This window comes from Acanthochromis polyacanthus, chromosome 7, assembly GCF_021347895.1.
Source record: "Acanthochromis polyacanthus isolate Apoly-LR-REF ecotype Palm Island chromosome 7, KAUST_Apoly_ChrSc, whole genome shotgun sequence".
Lineage (NCBI taxonomy): Eukaryota > Metazoa > Chordata > Actinopteri > Pomacentridae > Acanthochromis > Acanthochromis polyacanthus.
This window is the reverse complement of record NC_067119.1, coordinates 16,018,862-16,037,868: the sequence shown is the minus strand read 5'-3', so window position 1 is coordinate 16,037,868 and position 19,007 is coordinate 16,018,862. Positions and strand designations below refer to the sequence as shown.

The window sequence follows — 19,007 nt, the reverse complement described above, 5'->3', positions numbered from 1 at the left end:
GAGAAAAGCAGGCGTGCCGCACCAATGCTAAACTTTGATCTCAAGTAGAGGGCCACAAAATATCGTCCCACGGGCCGCAGTTGGCCCACGAGTTTGACACCCATGATTTGAAGCATTGTTCTTATTCTTATTATTATTATTAGTATTATCATTATTATTATTATTTTATGACTGGAGCGGCCCAACAATAAAGCGGCCCACCGGGGATATCCCCGGTGTTCCCGATTACCCAGCACACCACCCAGGGTGTACATTTCCATCTGACAATGGCTGTGGTCTCCATCCCCCCCACTTTTTAAAACAAACTGATGCCCTTGGTATCAATGTATAGAAGTATAACAATGACTGACAGGTCTCTCAGTCTGTCACAAGCTTTGTTTTGCTGCTGTCTAGTTCCACCTCTGCTTTGTTCGTATTTGGTTTATAAGCATCCAGTCAGCTCAGAAAACGAACGAGTGATGAATACAGAAAGAGTCAAGAACTTTTTACAAAAGAGAGAACACTTATTTTGTCAGTTCATTAAAAAATGAAGATACCTAAATATTGCAAATGCTCATCAGAGGATTAATATTAAAATATATGTTAAAAATTTCAAACCATGCGGCCTGATAGGGAGTCACATATCACTAGAGGCTTTTATGACTTTGAAATTCCTTTACTCTTGTGAACTGTCATTAACGCTCATTTCCCTGAGTATTTACAGTATACTGTTACACGACATTGCAGTTTCCGTATTACCTTCATTAAAAGCCAAGAGACAAACTCAGACATGTGTTTGCAATCACCTTCTTCTCTGATTTCCTCCAGCCTGCTCTGTGCATTGGCCATTCTACATATCCTGATAGAGCACTGTGGGGAGAAACCATGCTTGCCCTCGGTTGTTAGTTCAGCTCAGATCTTTTGATGCTTTCCTTTATAACAAGGCATTGTCCTTTTTCCGGCAACTAAGGGAGTGTAAGATTTTTATTTGTTAGTCTTTTGCGATTTGAAGTTTTACCTCTGCTGCTACTTTAACTGTGTTTTGAAATAGCTTTGTGGGTCATTTATAGTCTGGCTCACATTCTAGCAGAGGCACTTGACAAAATCTAATAAGCATATAGGAGTTCCCTACAGTCATTTAGAGTTCTGAAATGCAAAAGACTCAATTTTATGTCAAGTAGTTTCAGGACATTGTTAGCATGGAATAGTGCAGTGTGTGTCTGAAGGCTTCAGAATAGAGAAGGGATTATGGTGAGATTGGTTTGCACAAAGTCATTGTTGAAAGTGTTCTTAAGATTGAGGTTATTGTATCCAAAAAGGACAAAGCTCTTTTTTTCCCCCACTCATCTCATGCAATGAAATTACATTATTTCACTGATGCCACCCATCTCTGTTCCCCGTCCTGTAGGTGCGGTGAAGCTGTTGAGAAGAACAAGCACTTGATCACATCAGACCAGAAAGAGTACCAGCAGGAGCTGAAGAAGAACTACAACCGCCTGAGAGAGAACCTGAGGCCTATGCTGGAGAGAAAGATCCCTGAGCTCTATAAACCCATCATCAGGCCTCGGCTAGAGAACAGGTAAACAGACCCACCAAGGCAAACAGCCAATACTGTTTTGACAAGAGAAACTGAGGTGAAAAAAACACACACACCACATTGATTTTTTCACCACTCTGTATGATCGTTGGGCTGAAAGGAAAGTCAGAACAAATTGAATTGATTCGAGATCCGTTCCGATTGTCTGTGCCACCTCTGACAGCTGAACCACTGCCACAGAAAACACATTACTTAGACTGCATATGCTTGAGTGCACGTGTTAGCGAGGACGAGTTGTCATTAAGCATTTTCATGGTTGACCTATGTCTGTTATGATAGAGCAGTATATTTGCATGTATGTCAAAGGGGGATACTTATCCTCCAAATTTAGATTTTTCTATTAATTACTCAGCCTCTCAGTGATATTTGTATCACAAAAACACATTAATATACACATATACATAGGCATGTGTGTAATAAGCTGATAATATAGCTAATATAATGGCCTACCAATTTATTATCCTAAATGTAATTAAAAACATAATACAAGATGCAGTAACAGTTCTATTATCTCATGCATGACCATGTCTGAAACCTGGGCTTTAGTGAAGCAGCACAGTAGCTAATTGTATGTTTTCTGGTAAAAATGGGTGGTTGGGGTTGGTTTGTAAATCTGGCAGTACCAGTTGAGAGAATAATTAATTTTTCTAAAATCCTAGGTTTGACCCTAACACATGGAAACATTTACTTTACATCTACACCTACTCCATCACCATTCCTTCTGTTTTGTTTCTGTCTTTTCTCCTTCCCTTACCCTCTGTCCTCCATCTCTCGCAGGGATTCCTTCAAACGTCTAAGCTTCCGCAGAGCTCAGGAGGAAAACTCCTGAGATGCCAGAGCTTGTCTGAGAGAGAATGTGACCGATAGGAAAGGGAGGCTGTCATGTAACTGAGAGAGGAAGAGCAAAGATAAGATGAAAGAGGACAGAAACAAGAAGAGGAACTGCCCATGATACCCTTGCTCTTCTCTACACCGGAGCACCATGTTGGGTCCACGAGAGAGGACTCAGTTTCTCAGCGGTCCAGCAGTGTGTATCAGTATCTGCTGCATGTCCACTTTTATGATGTCATAGTTGTTTGCAACAGGAGCCAAAAGGAGAGTGAGCACATAAAAATAGGGGAGTGGGAACCACAGGCAAAGTGTAGCTTGTCTAGCATTTCACTGTAAAATCTTCAGATGCCGTGGCTCTGTCGATTTCCTTTTGTTCATAGATAACTTCAAGTCCTAATAATGCTGCAAACATTTCCTCTGGGTTGGTTAAAGTAGCTCTCTTAGGTCCTAACTGGCCCAGGGCTTGTATGTCAGGCAATAATGCTTGTGTTCTCTGTGTATTTGTATGTAAATGTCTGAATGGATGTGTGTTCATTTAGATAATGTTTGGAGTAGAAGCTTTTGGTGCCATACTGAAGTCACTTTGTACTGAATGATGACAAATGATTCTGTTATGTGCTAAAGGGCCTCTGTAATTCCACTCTGGGCATCTATGCATGACATGTGCCAGTTAGAGCAGCAAAAGTGTAGATGGATTTGTGCACTGGAAAATAGGTACAATTTCCTGTGTTAACTCTTAAAGCCTTTCTTGTCCTATTACTATTGGATGTACACCACCTGGCTATTTAGCTAACAGAGAGTTTAACTTATTCAGAGTTACCTGGAAAAAAACCCCAGCAACTTAAAATTCACACAGAATACATATAAAATCCACATTTTGTATATAATAGAAGTAATACATTAGATAATGGAAAAAATATGTTTACAAAAGTATGAAAAACTGTTTTGCATTTTATTGTATGGAAATGTATTTTTAGATAAATAACAGCAATAATGATACGAATTGGAAATCTTATTCAGCAGGTGGGACTCAGTGACCGAGTGTACTGTCACAATCTCAGTGTATGTTCCAGTAGTTTCAGTTGTTGTTTGTAAATAGACACACAGTGCCAAATATAATTCCTTCCTTATTTACTTAAGAACTGAGAAACTTAACAAGAACTGCAGTATTTTGAAAAGGCACTCCACACAGCTAGGCTTTGCAAAATGAATTTTGTTTACCCCACATGTCAAAATATTTTCCAGAAAAGAAGTGTATTACTGCTTTGAATAATTAAATGATGGCCACCTGATTTTTATTAGACACCCTTAAATTGACTGATCTTATTGGTGTTGTGCCACAGGTCATGCTGGATTTCGGTAAGCTAAATGTGCTTCTCGAAAATAGGTATACATTTTAAATACCTTATTAGTACTCATTTGAAAATTTTCCACTTTGTTTCTAGGTACATTACTTATTTATTAGCTGTTGAATGTTTTTAAACTGGCTAAGCAGAATGGACCGAATAGTGTATTTTGTGAGTAGTAATTACAATGTAGACCTATTTTTGAAACATGAAGCCGGTGTTATAAGATATATATCGTTGGCATTCAACTACTTGAGACTGCATTCTTGTTTATTAGTTATTCTTATGTTCATACCTGTTGTGTTTTATTAAATGTGAAATTTTTACTTGTCATGCATACAACGTTGTTGAAGAATCTGAATAAACTTTAATATATGAACACTGTCACATTGTGTTTACTTACTATTTTTGATTAGATTGAAAATAAATGGACTGTTGTAGATTTTATTTCATTTCACTGTCTGTGTGTTAATCTTATGTTATTATTCCTTATATTATTGTAATTATTATTGTTGTTTTACAAAAAATATCAATAGTTTTACCAAAAATATGAAAAAGCACTGTTGACATTGAACACATTCTTCGACATGGGGAAATTCAGATATTGCACAGACTGCTCTGGATGTGGAAAATCAAAAAATCCCAAAATTATTATTTTTATTACTATTATTTTTTATCAATATTATTGTGTGTTTTTTCAGTGTCTTTTTCCCTCTGTAAATGCTTTATGAAAACTGAAACAGGAAACTACAAACCGAGTTTAGAGGCGTGAAAGTCGGGTGAAGAACTACAAACTTTTGCCGTCGCGTTAAAGATGACGTCATCATCCCGCGACTTCCACAGGACGGATACAGCGTTGGTGTAGAATTCATTCAAGACCAGCGAGTACTTGTGGTGCTCAGCGGTACGTTTGCAGTTGTTTTGTACCGTATTGATAAAAAAACACGGTTCTCTGCATTGAAGCTGGGGGTTTCTAGCCACACTGCTGCTGTGGTTTTACCCGCTGAGTCTTTAAAGACGAAGAACTTGATGTTTAAAGTTAACCCGAAGTCCTTCCACTCACAGTCGGTTAGCTCAACACCGCTGTCAAGTCCAAAACTCAAACTTGGAATCATGTTATTGGGCTGCTTTTGAGTCACAGCGTGCTAACGGGCTGTCACTACTTCCCACTTCAGTAATGATGCTAATCTGACGGTTCTAACCTCACTGTAAGTTTATACTTCGACTTTGTAGCCTGTAATTAAAACACAAAAGATGGAAGGTTAACTCCTAATGATGTGAACAGTGAAGTTAGATGAAATTTTCACTTTCATATGCAAATGAGACAAGCTGTTATCTGTTTTACCTGCAAAGACAGTGTATTCACCCAGACCTGTTACAGTTTTACTTTAACTATTAAATATGTATTTTGTCATAACTAAATCCAGAGGAACATGTTTGGAAACTGAACCAGCTTTTTCTCATTCCTGCACATATGATGTATGTTTAATATACTGACTGTAGGAACAGAGTGGTTATATACTGTAGGTCAGCTTTAGTCAGCAGTAATGGGAGATATTAGGTTTTCTCTACTTTTCCCCGTTGCTGCAGATATTATCCTCTTTTGTGTGCTCATAATTTTATGAAAGCACTCCTGCACCGAATAACCTCTGACCATTTCCTGCTGTAAATGGTAATTGCAACTCTGTCTTGCCAAACCTGCTTCGTGTCCCAAGCAGGCTAAATAGAAGGTTTGTGACTGCAAAAACTCTCATGTACACCAGGAGAGCTTTTAATATAGGCTCCTTCAGATAGTTAGCTGTTCCTGGCTGTGGGCTGACGTGGTTTGCTAATACAGCTTCATTAACAGTGATCAAAATGTGACCGTAAGATTGTTTTTTCTGTGTAGAAACTATGTGTGAACAGATAGGGTTTGATACTTGAGCTGAGCATACAGAACCCTACAGCTTAATCACTGTGCATTGCCAAAACATTTTTTTTGGCCATGTAATATAGTGCACAGTGGAGAGAGAGGGAGACGAGTGGAGGAAAGACATGCAGCAAATGGCTGTGGCTCGAACTCAAAACCCATGGCTACTGTGTCAGGGACTATAGCCCCTGTTTTATGGGTCGCCCAATCAATCAGTAGAGCTGCAGGGTCCCCCTATAATAATAATAATCAATAATTCATTGACGGATGAAAGTACCTCAGCCTAGAGGAAGCTAGAGACTGTCAACTACAGTTTTGTTTAAAACATATACACTATGTCGGTTACAGTATGGTAAATTAAAAGCTTGTAACTTAGAAAAACATAAATAACTAAAGCTTTATTTTTGCTCTTACCTCCTATTTAGCCATCCTCTGTTCAACTTTGATATCCCTGGTGTGACATGGAGCCAGATGGAGACCTAAACCCTGACACGGATGACCTTCCTCTCCGAGCCAATACTAGCCACATACTTGTTAGACATTATGTGCTGGACATGACGGTTCATTTTGATAGTAGGAGCATCAGTAGTAGTATTGTTCTGTTCCTGGAGCCTTGCTCTGGGGTGAGGACTCAGGCTGATGCTGGGGACGACATTGGACATGGAGCTAGTGACGGTGCTGGGACTATGGAGGCTGGGGGAAGCCAGGAGAGCTTTGCATCTGGATTTCAGCAGGTGGATGCAATGGAGGATGGTGCTAAAGGACTGGAGAAGGTGCTTGGTGTAAAAGAAAGACACAAAGCTGAATTTCAGGTTGTGGCAGACACGGACAATATTCAGTCTTCACAATTGTGGCTAACCACTGATGAAAGTGATTTCACCCTGGTGCTTGACTGCTGTGACCTCGATGTGTCAAAGGTCGAAGAGTTGGACATCACCTCTGTGCCAGCTATGTTGAGCCTTCAACCACGTGAAAGGTCAGAGGTCTCTTCACTAAACCCACAAGCAGCTTTAATTCAGACCCTCCTCTCCATGCCCTCTAGCCAATGGAGGCAGAAGCACCAGTTGTTCTCGCTGTGTAGCCGTGCCCCTGGTGCTCAGGATGGCAGCTCACTGCATTTTCATAGAGATAAATGGAGTCTGCAGGTGAGGAAGGAGGGGGTCACGTCTCCTCAGGACTTCCCTCGTGCTCTTCGGATTTGCTACGAGACGAGACCAACAGGAAGCTCTGTGAGGTGGACCAAAGACCAGGACAACAGGTTTGTCTGAGGATCAGCCCATAAAAAAAGTGTTTTAGTTGTATCATTAGACTTCTTCTTAAGTATTTTAAAGCTGGCAGCACATCTGCTCTGATTCCTGCTGCTCAAATTACAGAATAATATTCTGAGCTTCCCATATTAGAATAGAATAATACTGATTCATTAATTCACAAAAACAAACCTCAGGCTATTTTATTCTGCTCTGAGTGGGGATGCTTCACTTGTATATGTGTGTGTGCGTGGTTTGTGGATCCTTTTAAGCATTGAAATGAGGGTTGTTTATAGTTTACCATTGTTTACCCTTCCAGGGTGTGTGTTTACACTGCCGGTTCTCCCATCAACAACCGAGCCCTCTTCCCCTGCCAGGAGCCGCCTGTTGCCATGTCAACATGGCAGGCAACAGTACGGGCCCCCAGCGAGTGTGTGGTTTTGATGAGTGGGGAGGAGCAGGCTGTACCTACTGAGGACGGGGACACACGTAAGCTGCTGCAAAGCTTTGGAAAACCTTTCGGGGCAATAGAATAAACCATTTTTATTGCTAAAGCCCAAAAAAGAACTTTTGTGCAGCACCTGACGCGCTATCAGCATAATCTTGATTAAAATATGTGGCATGTTGTGAACAAAAAATGTGTTCAATATTAAAAAATATATAAGTAGAGATGGATATTGGATCTCAGTACTTTATGAGTAAATAAGCCCGTAGTGTCTAGTGTTAAAGGTGCCATTTATTTCTCTGAAAAAAATGTATGAATTGGTTTAGGCTTGTTTACATAGATGGCCAGGTATTTCCTGTTTTTAAGAGATTGGTTTCTTATGTTGAATGGAAAAAGGGAGATATATAGAAGAAATGTGCAAGTCACCGGAAAAAGATTGAGACCTACTTGCACCCAAACAATGATTTTGTCTTGGTTAACCGCTTTCACAAATATATAACAAGCTTTTTGCCTGGCTCAGGACCGCTGAAAACTTTGTCCACATCTTAGATTATTTCAGTACATCAGTTATGGTGTTCGTATCTGTTTCAACCAAATCAAGGTTGCGTTAAGAATTATTGTCGGAGCCAAAAAAAAAGATTTGTACCAATAGATGCCAGTGTGGATGAGATTAATGCAGCTGTAAAAGCTGACGTAAGGTGACTTATAGAATTAACAACTCGGGAACTGACATATCTTTAATTGATATGAAAGATTTAAATGCTTTTACCAGCAACTTCCATAGCTTCTGTTTCATCTGAAATGTTGAAAGATACATCACTCTCCACTGACTGGCGTGAGCAAAAAACAAATAAAATGTCAAAAATTACCACATCAGACTGAATAGTCTAGTGAAACCAAATTGAGTCCAGATTTTTCCTTTACTCCTTACTCCATGCTCTCCGTCAGCCATGTCAACTCCTCTCTATTCCCTCTGCCTTTGACATTTTCATCCTTTCTCTCTTGCCCTTCATTTACTCTGCAGGTTTCTTCATCTGGAATTACTACGTCACAATGGCCATGCCTGCCTCCACCTTCACTTTGGCAGTGGGTCTCTGGCACCGAGTCACGGCAGAAATTCCCCCAGCGCTGGAAAGTGGGGTGAGGGACAGGACGGACTGTGGCAAGACGGCCAAACCCGGGGCTGGGTGCGAGGAATGGGCCGAGGCTGGGGTTGCGTCTGGACTTGGAAGCTCCTCTAGTGAAGTAGTAAAGGGCTCTCCTCTCCAGACTGGCAGGTATTTTATTATTTTTCCTGTGTTTTTTTCTTTTTGAAAGTCCTCCTCCTCTTCTCCAGACTGTTATTAACCCAAGTCTGGCCCTTCAACATTCCATGGTGAAACTTTCCTTTCACCATACCAAAAATGGCCCAGGTAAAGTCAAGGTGATGGATAGAGTGCAGCACTCATTCAGCGTTTTATGGCAAATACATTAAACTTTGCACCGTACCTATAGTGCATTCAGGTAATGTGTGCAGTCGGAATTATCTTTGGAGAGAAAAAGTAACACTAACATAAGTTTTATAGAGGTACATGATACAGGGTGCAGTTTGGGGCATTAGAGAGGGCTGGTTTATAGTGGGCAGGGCATGGTTGGGCCGGGGTCTCCTTCTCCACTGGCCAGCAGGTTGGCAGCGCTGCCAGTGGTTTCCAGTAATCCTCCTCCTCCCCTCATGGTTTTCCTCCAGCATCAGCCCAGTCATAGCCTGCTGCAGGCCCCACGAATCTCCAACTACAAGGAAGGCCTTTATTTGCAGCGAATGGCTGGAAGGAAACTTGGCCGTCGCTCCAAACTTTTGGAACGGTTCTGATGCTGAGGACGGAGTTAGTGCTGGATATTGGATTAGAGTGAATGAGATTACATGTCGGCGCTTAGATATTTTAGGGATCTCTGTGGTTTGCCTTTGTGATGTATGTATTCCATATTTCCACTGCTTTTATTTCCATGCTTAGCAAAGAAATACAGTTCACGTTGTTCCGTATGCGGTTCACCAGCTCAGGATCTGTATATTCTTTCAATAAGAAAATGGATTAAATATTTGTGATTAACTTTGGATTAAACTTTTCTTCCCTGTTTTAATCTACTACAGCAGAGACCAGACCACCCGCTCAGACTCTGCATTCTGTTTCTCTTCCCTGGAGGATGCGGGCCTCTCTGTAACTGATTATTCAGGCATGGTGGATGACGGCATCTCTTGTTCCCATGCTGACTACCCTTGCCGATTTACTGAGTGGTCGGCTTGGTCCCAGCGGGTGATTCCTCACCGTGTATTTAGCCCCGTCTGCCTCCTGCAGAAGGCCCAGGTGGAGTTTTGACTAAGAGCCACTGCGACTTGAGCTAATTAGATTTAATATGATTAGAGGAGACAGTTAGCATCAGTTAGTGCTTGTGTCACTATGCCAGAGGTTTTTAGGTACCTTGTCTTGGCAGAATGTTAAAAGTATGAGACTGTATTCCCATGAGAGCTACTCAAAGCATTCCTGAGACTCCTAATGTGAATTTCTAACTGCAGTGACATTGAAAAGTATTAAGTTGAAGGCTTTTGCCAGTTAAGTCAGTTCAAGAGCAATAAATTCACCTGTAGCACAGACAGCATCTTAGATAGAGACAAGTATGTGGAAGCGGAAGTACAGGGTGACCCAAAAGTTTGGAAACAAAGTTTAACTGCAGTGTCTATTTGAGTTGGGGGTGCATGAATTCACTCTTATTTTACCCATTTTAGTTATAGCATAATAAAATAACTTAAAAGCATAATATTTGCCGAGTGCAATAACTCAGAAGAAAATGAATAGAACCATAAGGTACAGGTATGCTGGAGCTTCACTTCAAAATGCAGGCCATCAGTGTCAGATTTCAGAACTCTTGATGGTAAAGTATCTGACAGTTTTAATTTTTTTAAACATCCAAAAGTACTATGAGGCAACATTTACTGGCCAGTTTGAGGAACCTTCATAAGCATGAATGAAGATACATTCCAGAAGATACCAGTGTAACCAGTTGGTGGAAACGTTAACAACTTTGTATAAGAAACAAACATGAACATGTCGATATATGTTTGTTTTACACTAAACTGTTACTCTTCTGAATATATCTGTGGTACTGATGTATTGAAATAACATTATATTATTTGGATTATAGACTTTTCATTTGTTTCCAAACTTCTGGGCCACCCTGTACATTAGCTTTCAATACACTAACTTTAAATTGAAGTTAAACTTGGAATTGTGCCTACTCCTTTTTGTTTTGAAAAACTTGTTGCTTTTGCAGATGGGAGTCCTCAAGCTGTTGCCTCAGTGTTTGGCTGCAGCTCATGCTGTTCTGGGAGTCCATCCCTTTCCCCGACTGGATGTTCTCATCGTCCCGGCAGGGTTCTCCAGTCTCGGCATGGCCAGGTAATGACACCTCAAAAAAGATTGTGCAAAATCTTACAAGAAGATGATGGAGTATGAAGTGTCAGTGAGGGAAAAAAATCATTTTGACTTTAAGTCAGGTTCAATCACAACTCCTATTACTCTCATTGGAATTACACATGAACTTGTCATTGCATGGCTGTGCTAATATCTAGATAGGTTATATCTATCCAAGGCAATAATTACATAGATATTCTACCTAGACAATGATAAGTGTAGGTCATGTCACAAAACGGGCAGAAGGGAGCTTTGCAATTATGCTTGTTACATATTGGTACATATTGTAGTAAGAACATTATGAAGACAGATAAATATTGTGCAAAGTAATTTTCAAAGTATTTGTTCACCCAGTGGTGGTGGTGGATCAAACTTTCACTTTGTTTGCCACCTCTGAAAGTAGGCTGCTGTATGTTAACACTTCAGTGAATAAAATCGTGGCATTTATTACTGTTAGTGAGTGCATTCAGTCATGGAAAAAATTATAAGATCACCCTTGTATTCTTCAATTTCTTGTTCATTTCAATGCCTGGTACTACTAAAGGTATATTACCTGAAGAATCCAATGAACACAACAAAAAATGTAGCTCATTATGTAATGCTTTATGTCCGATTTGACATGCTTAAGCTAGGGCTGGACCCGAATATCCGAATATTCGGTCGTTAAGGTGGTATCCGAATAGTGAATCGTGTCCTCCGGTCCGGCGTTACTATAGGAACCGATTCTAATATTCGCCTGGCCCCCCACCCTGTCGGACGTTAAGGACCGAGCTGGATATTCATTTCCTTCCTCCATTTACTTACCGCATATGACATTATGGACTGAAGCGCGTATTTGTCGTTGTCTGAACTGGACTGTTGATGATTGGGCTAAGGTTCTCTTCAGTGATTAATCCAGTTTTCAGTTGATGCCCACTCCAGTCAACTTACTGATTAGGAGAACGCCTGGAGAAGCCGAAAAAGTAGACTGTCTTGCCCCTACAGTAACACATAGGGGTGGATCAGTGACGATCTGGGGTTGTTTCAGTTTGGGTGGAACAGGGCAAATGCAACTGTGTGAAGAGCGAATGAACCATGTCATGCACAGGGCTACTCTTGAAAACAGTCTTCTTCCATCAGCTGGAAAACTCTTTCCTGCCTTGAATGACTGGATTTTCCAACAAGACAATGCCCCTTGCAACACAGCAAGATCAAGTAAAGCCTGGATGGAGAACCAGAACATTGGAACCATGCCTTGGCCTGTTCAGTCGGATCTTAATCCAACTGAAAACTTGTGGAAAATCATCAAACGCAAAATGGAGAACCACAAGTCCAAAAACAAAGCAAATTTGTTTGAATTTGTACAACAGAAATGGGCTGCTGTGACAGAAGAACAATGTCAGAAGCTGGTGGAGAACATGCCAAGACGCATGGCTGCATTCATCAAAAACAGTGGTTATGAATCAATACTAACTCCTGTGTGCATCATGTGACTAAAACAGACAGAAAAGAAAACATGGAATGCATAAAAGCTGTTTTAGGCAGTACAATGCCATAGCTGTTGATGTAGGAACTTCTGTGATTTTGGTTTTTATCAAGAAAATCATGGAAAATGGCTCGGTATCAACTCTTAAACTCTTATGAGGTATTTTTCTTGTTATTATATTTGTCCAAACAAATGTACCTTTAATTGTACCAGACATTAAAATGAACAAGAAATTGAAGAAAACAAGGGTGGTTTAATAATTTTTTCCGTGACTGTATGTTTCCCAGTTTTTGAAGCATACAGTATCCCACCATCATGGTTCCAAACACTCTCCCTTACACTATTCAGCCGAGGTTTCGCTACTGCCAGCAATTTCTGCTGAGATACGTGCAAAATGGTTTATTTAGTACAAGCATTTTTTCCTTGATTTACAGGCTAATTTAGAAATCTGCAAGTATTATCATATCAAATGAAGGAAAATCTTGGATTGTCTAGACTGTTCCTTAAAAGCATAAACAAGATACAGCATGTATGACTAACTTTTATAATGACCAGGACGAGATATAGAAATGTAAAGGTAGTAAAAATTACATTGAAAATAACAGAGGGCTCAGAGCGTTATTGGAATCAACATTTAAATATATTTTTTTAATAAAAGTAGTAATTGATTTGTTGACCACTGGGAGCTGTAGAAACAACCAGTCAACACAACGGTGTCCTGTGAAAGTCGATATTGCAAGCAATTTCCTCTTTACATGTTCAACAGATGGTGAACAGCATTAGACTTAGACTTAGATTTGCAATTGTGTTTATAGCCACTTGATGAATATACACTCAGCTCTGATATTCACTGTCCCTTTAGCTTTGTTTTGGCGTTTTCCCGACTCCTGAGGGGAAGATCTGGCTTTTAACTGCTAAATGCTCCAGTATGTTCACCAGCTATTAACTTAATTGTTTGCTGATTGGTGCTTGGTAGTTTGTGTACAGAGGGTTCTTAGCGCTTTGTTCGCTGAAAACAGCTGCCTGCCGCATCTGGAAAAAAAAAAAAAACACTGATGAGAGCTGTGAGAGTGAACCAAAACATTAAAGCTGCAGGCCGCAAAAACAAAACACTGAGTTGAACGGCGCTGAAATGCCCTGTGTAAGGAAATTACAATGGTGGCAATTATTTATAGGTGACATTTTTACCAGTAAAAATATTCATTTGAGCTGCCGCCTTTATAAAATATTGAGTATTACTGCCCGGCAAAACTGCGTTTTCCGGAAGGTATTGTTTTCAGCTGCATGGTCTTGCTTGCTTGCTTGCTTGTTTGTTTGTTTGTCTGTAACAATTTGGTTTCCGCGCAATAACTCAATAAAATATTGATGTAGCCTCACCATATTTGGTACACAGGTGTACCATAATAAGACACAGGTCAAGTTCGCATTTGGTGACCGTGACCTCATTTTCAAGGTCACAGGGGTCATCTTTGTCGCCGGGCGGTCCAAAACTTCTAGTTGCAGTTCTTTTGTTTTGGCTTACTTGTTGTTTGTTTTGCTATTTTGCAGTCTTAAAGGGGGTGAAACATTTTAGGACGATGATGTCAAAAGTCGTTAAGAAACAAAACGTAAAATATTTGCCACATTGAAGCAATACTCGAGCACTTGTTTTCCAACTGTATCCTGCTGTTTCTGCTTTGGTTTTTCAAATAAATAGTTTCTGGGTTGCATGATTAATGACAGTTCACATTTTAAAACCTCCTCACTTTGTCTCAGTCTCTTCTATGGAGATCCTCCACATAGGAATTCTTTCTGAATTAAAGGCTCCAACCATGACTCACTCTAAACTTTGTTAAATCGCTTGTCATTACTTCTTTTTCTCCAACATAACCGCTTTCAACAATGGCCTGTGGGATGTCTCTTCTGACCTGCTATCATGTCCGTGCGGATTACAAAAGAATGTGTTTCAGCTGTGAATTTGAAACCGAATCCTGACACTTTTTTGTCAATAAAATTCATTTTTAGAATCCTCCTGTAGTACTAGATTCAGGCTGAAAAGGATGAACGCCCAAAAACTGTAGGATGTGGGAACTTTCTTCTACTTAAACACCTTTTTCCATACCCGATCCCTGTCTTCATCCATTGTCCTATAATTAGCACTAGACTATTTTTTACTTTTTGTATTCCCTCCCTTCCCTCATCCTGTTTCCAAAACTCACCACCTCTTTCTAGCTCCATTCCATTTTCCATCCTGAATGACTCTTTTCTCATCTTTTTCCAAAATTTTATTCCATTCCCCATCCACTCTTCCAACAAACTCCCACCACGTCTTTTGACCCTGTTCACACTTCTCTCGCTCTCTGTTAAAAAAAACAACAACATTTTAACACGTTAACCATGAAGGTGACATTCTCAGCCAAGTCAGTTAAGTTTATTTTCTCCATCCTTTCCTCCAAATAAAACACGGCTCTTCCCTCTTCTTTCATTCATTCATTTTTCCTATCCTTAAAGGCCCCAAAAGCCTAACCTCAAACCCTGACTCTTGTGATTAGAGAGGTGGCAAACCTCCTCTCTGGACACAGCTTCATCCACTCACTGAGTCAGTCAATAGGCTGCTGTGTTATGTCTTTTTTTCTGGGGGATTTCAGGTGGTCTGCAGACTCTCTGCTTCACACTAGACCTGTGTGTATTTATACATAGATATGTTTTAGTGGAGGTCTAAAGGCAGATGTGTGGGTGCAAAGCCACAGGATGACCGATTCGCTGTCGTACACACTATGCATAATTCTTGTCTGTTTTTTTTTTTAAATTTGTTTCCTCTTCACCTTCACCTTGTCCCTGCCTTTAGATGTTTTTCTTTCTGGTCCTTTTCCATATTTATACTCCTTTTCTCACCTTTCTCTTCCCTGCATTCTGTCATATTTCTGTGCTGCAAATCGGAAGTGTCCTGCTTCTGTCACTTCTTCTTTCTCCTTCACCGCCTCTTATGTTTTTGTCTTTTCATCTCCTGACTTTCTGTTTCTCTCTTTGCTTTCATAATATCCCTTAATCTTCAAGCCCCCTGTGTTTGCCGTCCTTCTCTGTCCTCTCCACTTCTGTGTACAGTCGATCACTGCTCAGCCTGGCCTCTAGCATTCCACAGTAGTGATAGTGTCTCTGGAAATCAAGTTTTAGACTTTCTCTGTAATACGGTTCTTTCAGGTGGCATATGGTGTCCTTGTAGATATAACTGAAACCAGCCGGGAACCTGAATTAAGTTAAAATTGGAAATTAAAGCTAAAATAAAAACCAAAGTCAAAGTCTGTTTTTTTTTTTAAATTGTGCTGATAAAGTAGGCTGATTAAGGTGGTCAGAAAACATCCCAGGCTCTGCGGTCTACAACCACAGTCTCTCTTTCTCTCTGTATGTCCTCCCTGTCGCTGGCCTCCCTTGAGAAAAGTGCCCCAGACAGGATATGAGCTCATACCTGAGTAAGTATTCTGCGTGAATTTCTGATGTTATAGCCAAGAGTGGTCTCAATCAGAGGTACTTTAAACGACAGACGACGACAAGAGGGTCACAGTCTGGACCTCGTTCTCAACTTTGCATATGTTTTCTGACTGCTTCACCCAAAATGTAGTGCTCTTTGATCAATGAAAAATCTTTCCCTCATCTTGTGGAAATTTGTCTCCCTGCTATATTTATTTTGAATGGCCATCAAGTGCTGACACAGAGGCTGTGCTGCTGTGGTTGCTGTCTGACGGATGTTTTCTTTTCCTTATGAGGGTAGCTCCCAGGCACTTATCCCTCCTTCCCTGGCTGCTTAGGCTTCAGTTAGCTGCAGATGACAGAGAAGAGATTTAGGGCCTTCATTAAGCTTCAGACAGCACCTGCACTGACTCCCTATAAAACTTGGCATGGTTCTCAACCCAATGTCAACTCACCAGATCCTCCCCTCAGTGCTGGCGGTTCAGTTTTGGATGCCTCCGCGCTCAACCGCAGGGCTGTGCCATAGGCAGGCTGGGAGGTCAACCAAAATGGAAGCGTAGATTAAGATGGAGATGAGAGGGAGACGAGGAGGGTAAAGGCGGGGTTCACAACGGGCCAGCGGACCCCCAGGATGTGGGAGAGGATGTGTGGATTATTCCCAGCAACAAAAGCCATTAGCCCCTGGAAGGACTTCAGAGACTGGCGCTATTTAATCTAGAGATTGGGAGGTATGTGGGCCCCAGTCGCTGGGATCAAGCCAAGCGCAGTTTTTGTGCAGTGCCCCAGTGGAAACAGCAGGAGTGGAAGGAGGTATGAGCCACGGAGCTGTGGTAAGGAGGCATAAAGCTGTTGTAGTGTGATACAGAGAGGGGAGGGCAGAGGCAAAGCAGGGAAGGAATCACGGTGGCGTGAAGTTTTTATACTGAGATACGAGAGGGAGGGCAGGAAACTGAAGATTAAGAAGTCAAGTAAGGGCATGTCTGCATTCAAGGGCTGTGCCACGTACACTGTGCGCCCACAAGGCTTTCAGATTCTCACACACAGACACACGAAGAAAAGCAGACTTGTGCAAATGTAGCTTTTCAGGGTATGAAAGCCAGTCAGCAGTTTACAGGATTTTGCAGAACCAGTTTTAGTTTATTTTTTGCTGCAATGTGAGCAGCTGTGCTAATCCTTGTGTTCTACTTTGGCTTCAGAAGTCATCAACAGATGCATATTAGTCTGTAACAGCGATACTATTCAAAACAGCATCTTCTCCTTTTGTCTGTCTGTACACTAGCCTGTTGTTCTTCTGTCTTCTTCTCGGTTTGATCCTTTAGTAAACCCAGCTTAGAGAGTAGAATGCAGATGCTCTGATGTGTTACCGCTCCCCTTGCTTCAGTATAGCTTAATAGACACTGAAGAGCTGTTAAGGGAGAGGAATAAAAATACAATATGGTTAAACATTGATAGAGGAGTACAGACAAGGGATGACGAGCTGTCTGGGTTTCTATCAGGGATCACAGTAGGGGATTCCCTTAAAGTTAATTCTGCATCCAGTCTGTATAAAAACCTCATTGTCCTGAGTGACCGAAGGACAGGGGAGTGATGTACACTGAAGACCTAAATAGAATGAATCAGCTCTGGGTTGTCATGGTCTGACCGCCCACTGTTTCCTCATTAGCAATTACTAATTACTGTACGTCTGGGTATGTGTATATGCCCATTTGTATCTTTTTTTAAAAAAAAATCTGCCTTAGCTCATACTTTTTTCCCCTTTTTTTGTGAATGTGTAATCTCTTCATCGCGTCTCGACCACGTCATTTGGTTCTGACTGGGAGTGACAGGAAGGGCACGGCACTTCCTCTTGCTCTTTGAAGCTGACGTCTATGTGTCCCAAAGTGCTGGCTGGACTCGCTGCACTAATCTGAGATCACTGTGTTTGCAATGTGCCCAAATGAAGACATATCCGACGTTCTGGAGAGAACGGTGCCCCCCCCCCCCCCAAGTGTTAAACTGGGCCTTTTTGTAATGTGGGTGATGTGGGTATTGTTCTGCTTCACTGTAGACAGGCAGATTCCTGTGCGTGTATTTGTAAGAAAGCATGCATTGTTCAAATAATGATCTAAGGATGTGTATTTATTGTGATAGTATGACGTCAGAGGAATGCTACACGGACCATTTGTCATTGCCTGTTAATTCAGTCAGATCAATGTGCAGCCCTTTGTTGTTTCTTTTGGATTTATTTTACGAAAGGTGGAAGGGAGGGCGGCCTTGCATCACTTGATGGCGGGTTCTGATAAACCCACACGCACACATGCGTATGTAAACATCCGTCTCCCAGCATGTCTCATTGCACCTTTATCGGCACCTTCCTTGATTGTGGCTGAATGACGAAAACACAGTTCACGAACAGGCTTCTTGCAAACATGTCTTATTTTTTTTTTGTTTTGGCTTCTATACACTGATCAGCCACAACATTAAAACCAACTACTCATTGTTTAGGTCCCCCTGGTGCTACCAAAACAGCTTTGTAGAAACAGGACCTCTGGAGGCGTCCTTTGGTGCCATCGGGATGCTGGCAGCCGATGATTTGGGCGCAACCAGCTGATGCCCGATTGAATCTGTCTGTGGGGAGTTCTTGGGCTCTTTGTTGTGCTTGTGGAGGGTTCCTGAGCAGTTTTTGCAGTGCGGCAGGACACATTGTCCTCACGCAGGAGGCCACGGGTGTTTGGCAGTGCTGTTGCTATGGGGGAGTGTGCTTGGTCTGCAACAATGTTTAAGTGGTTGGAACACGTTACATTAAAAAATCCACTCAAATACCAGGACCCCAGGTTTCCCAGTAGAACATTGCATTATAAGATAATCAGTGTCATTCATTTCGCCTCTTAGTGGTTTTATTGTTGTGACTGATCAGTATAACTTTTCTCCAATGTTCCGTTTTTTTATTCTATTTGTTTTGCCCAGCTCTTGCCTCACAGGCAGTTGCTACCTGAGGAAATGAGGAGAAATAGCATCAAGTAGTTAAACTGCTAGTTCTGCTTTCAGGACAGCCAAACTAGGCAGCAATATATCTGTCACAGGCACAGCTAAAAATTATGACTGGTGTATGCCTCTTGACCTCTCTAAGTGGCACTGGAGGATTTTCAGCCTGACTTCAGTTGATTGCATTGTTTGTTTATGGGCCAGCAGGAAGTTACATTGGCCATTGGTCCCTTTTGGGAGGAAGCAGGGAGCTGGACGACCGAGGGGATTTGGTACCCTGCAGGATAATCCCCCACTGCCCTGGAGCTCTTTAGTGTACCACCTGAGCTGT

At 41.4% G+C, this 19,007-nt stretch overlaps 2 protein-coding genes across 2 annotated transcripts in view; both read left to right on the top strand.

Moving 5' to 3' along the window:
- dock8 (dedicator of cytokinesis 8) overlaps window positions 1-4,137 on the top strand; it is a 53,805-nt gene extending 49,668 nt beyond the window's left edge. Inside the window, 2 exon segments of the mRNA XM_022199980.2 lie at window positions 1,388-1,558; window positions 2,354-4,137. Of these exon segments, the coding sequence (XP_022055672.2) occupies window positions 1,388-1,558; window positions 2,354-2,405 (223 nt within the window). The 3' untranslated portion in view covers window positions 2,406-4,137.
- Window positions 4,138-4,577: 440 nt separating this feature from the next.
- Window positions 4,578-19,007, top strand: part of aopep (aminopeptidase O (putative)) — an 81,522-nt gene continuing 67,092 nt past the window's right edge. The window contains 6 exon segments of the mRNA XM_022199979.2: window positions 4,578-4,657; window positions 6,088-6,920; window positions 7,229-7,398; window positions 8,379-8,631; window positions 9,483-9,696; window positions 10,661-10,785. Of these exon segments, the coding sequence (XP_022055671.2) occupies window positions 6,124-6,920; window positions 7,229-7,398; window positions 8,379-8,631; window positions 9,483-9,696; window positions 10,661-10,785 (1,559 nt within the window). The 5' untranslated portion in view covers window positions 4,578-4,657; window positions 6,088-6,123.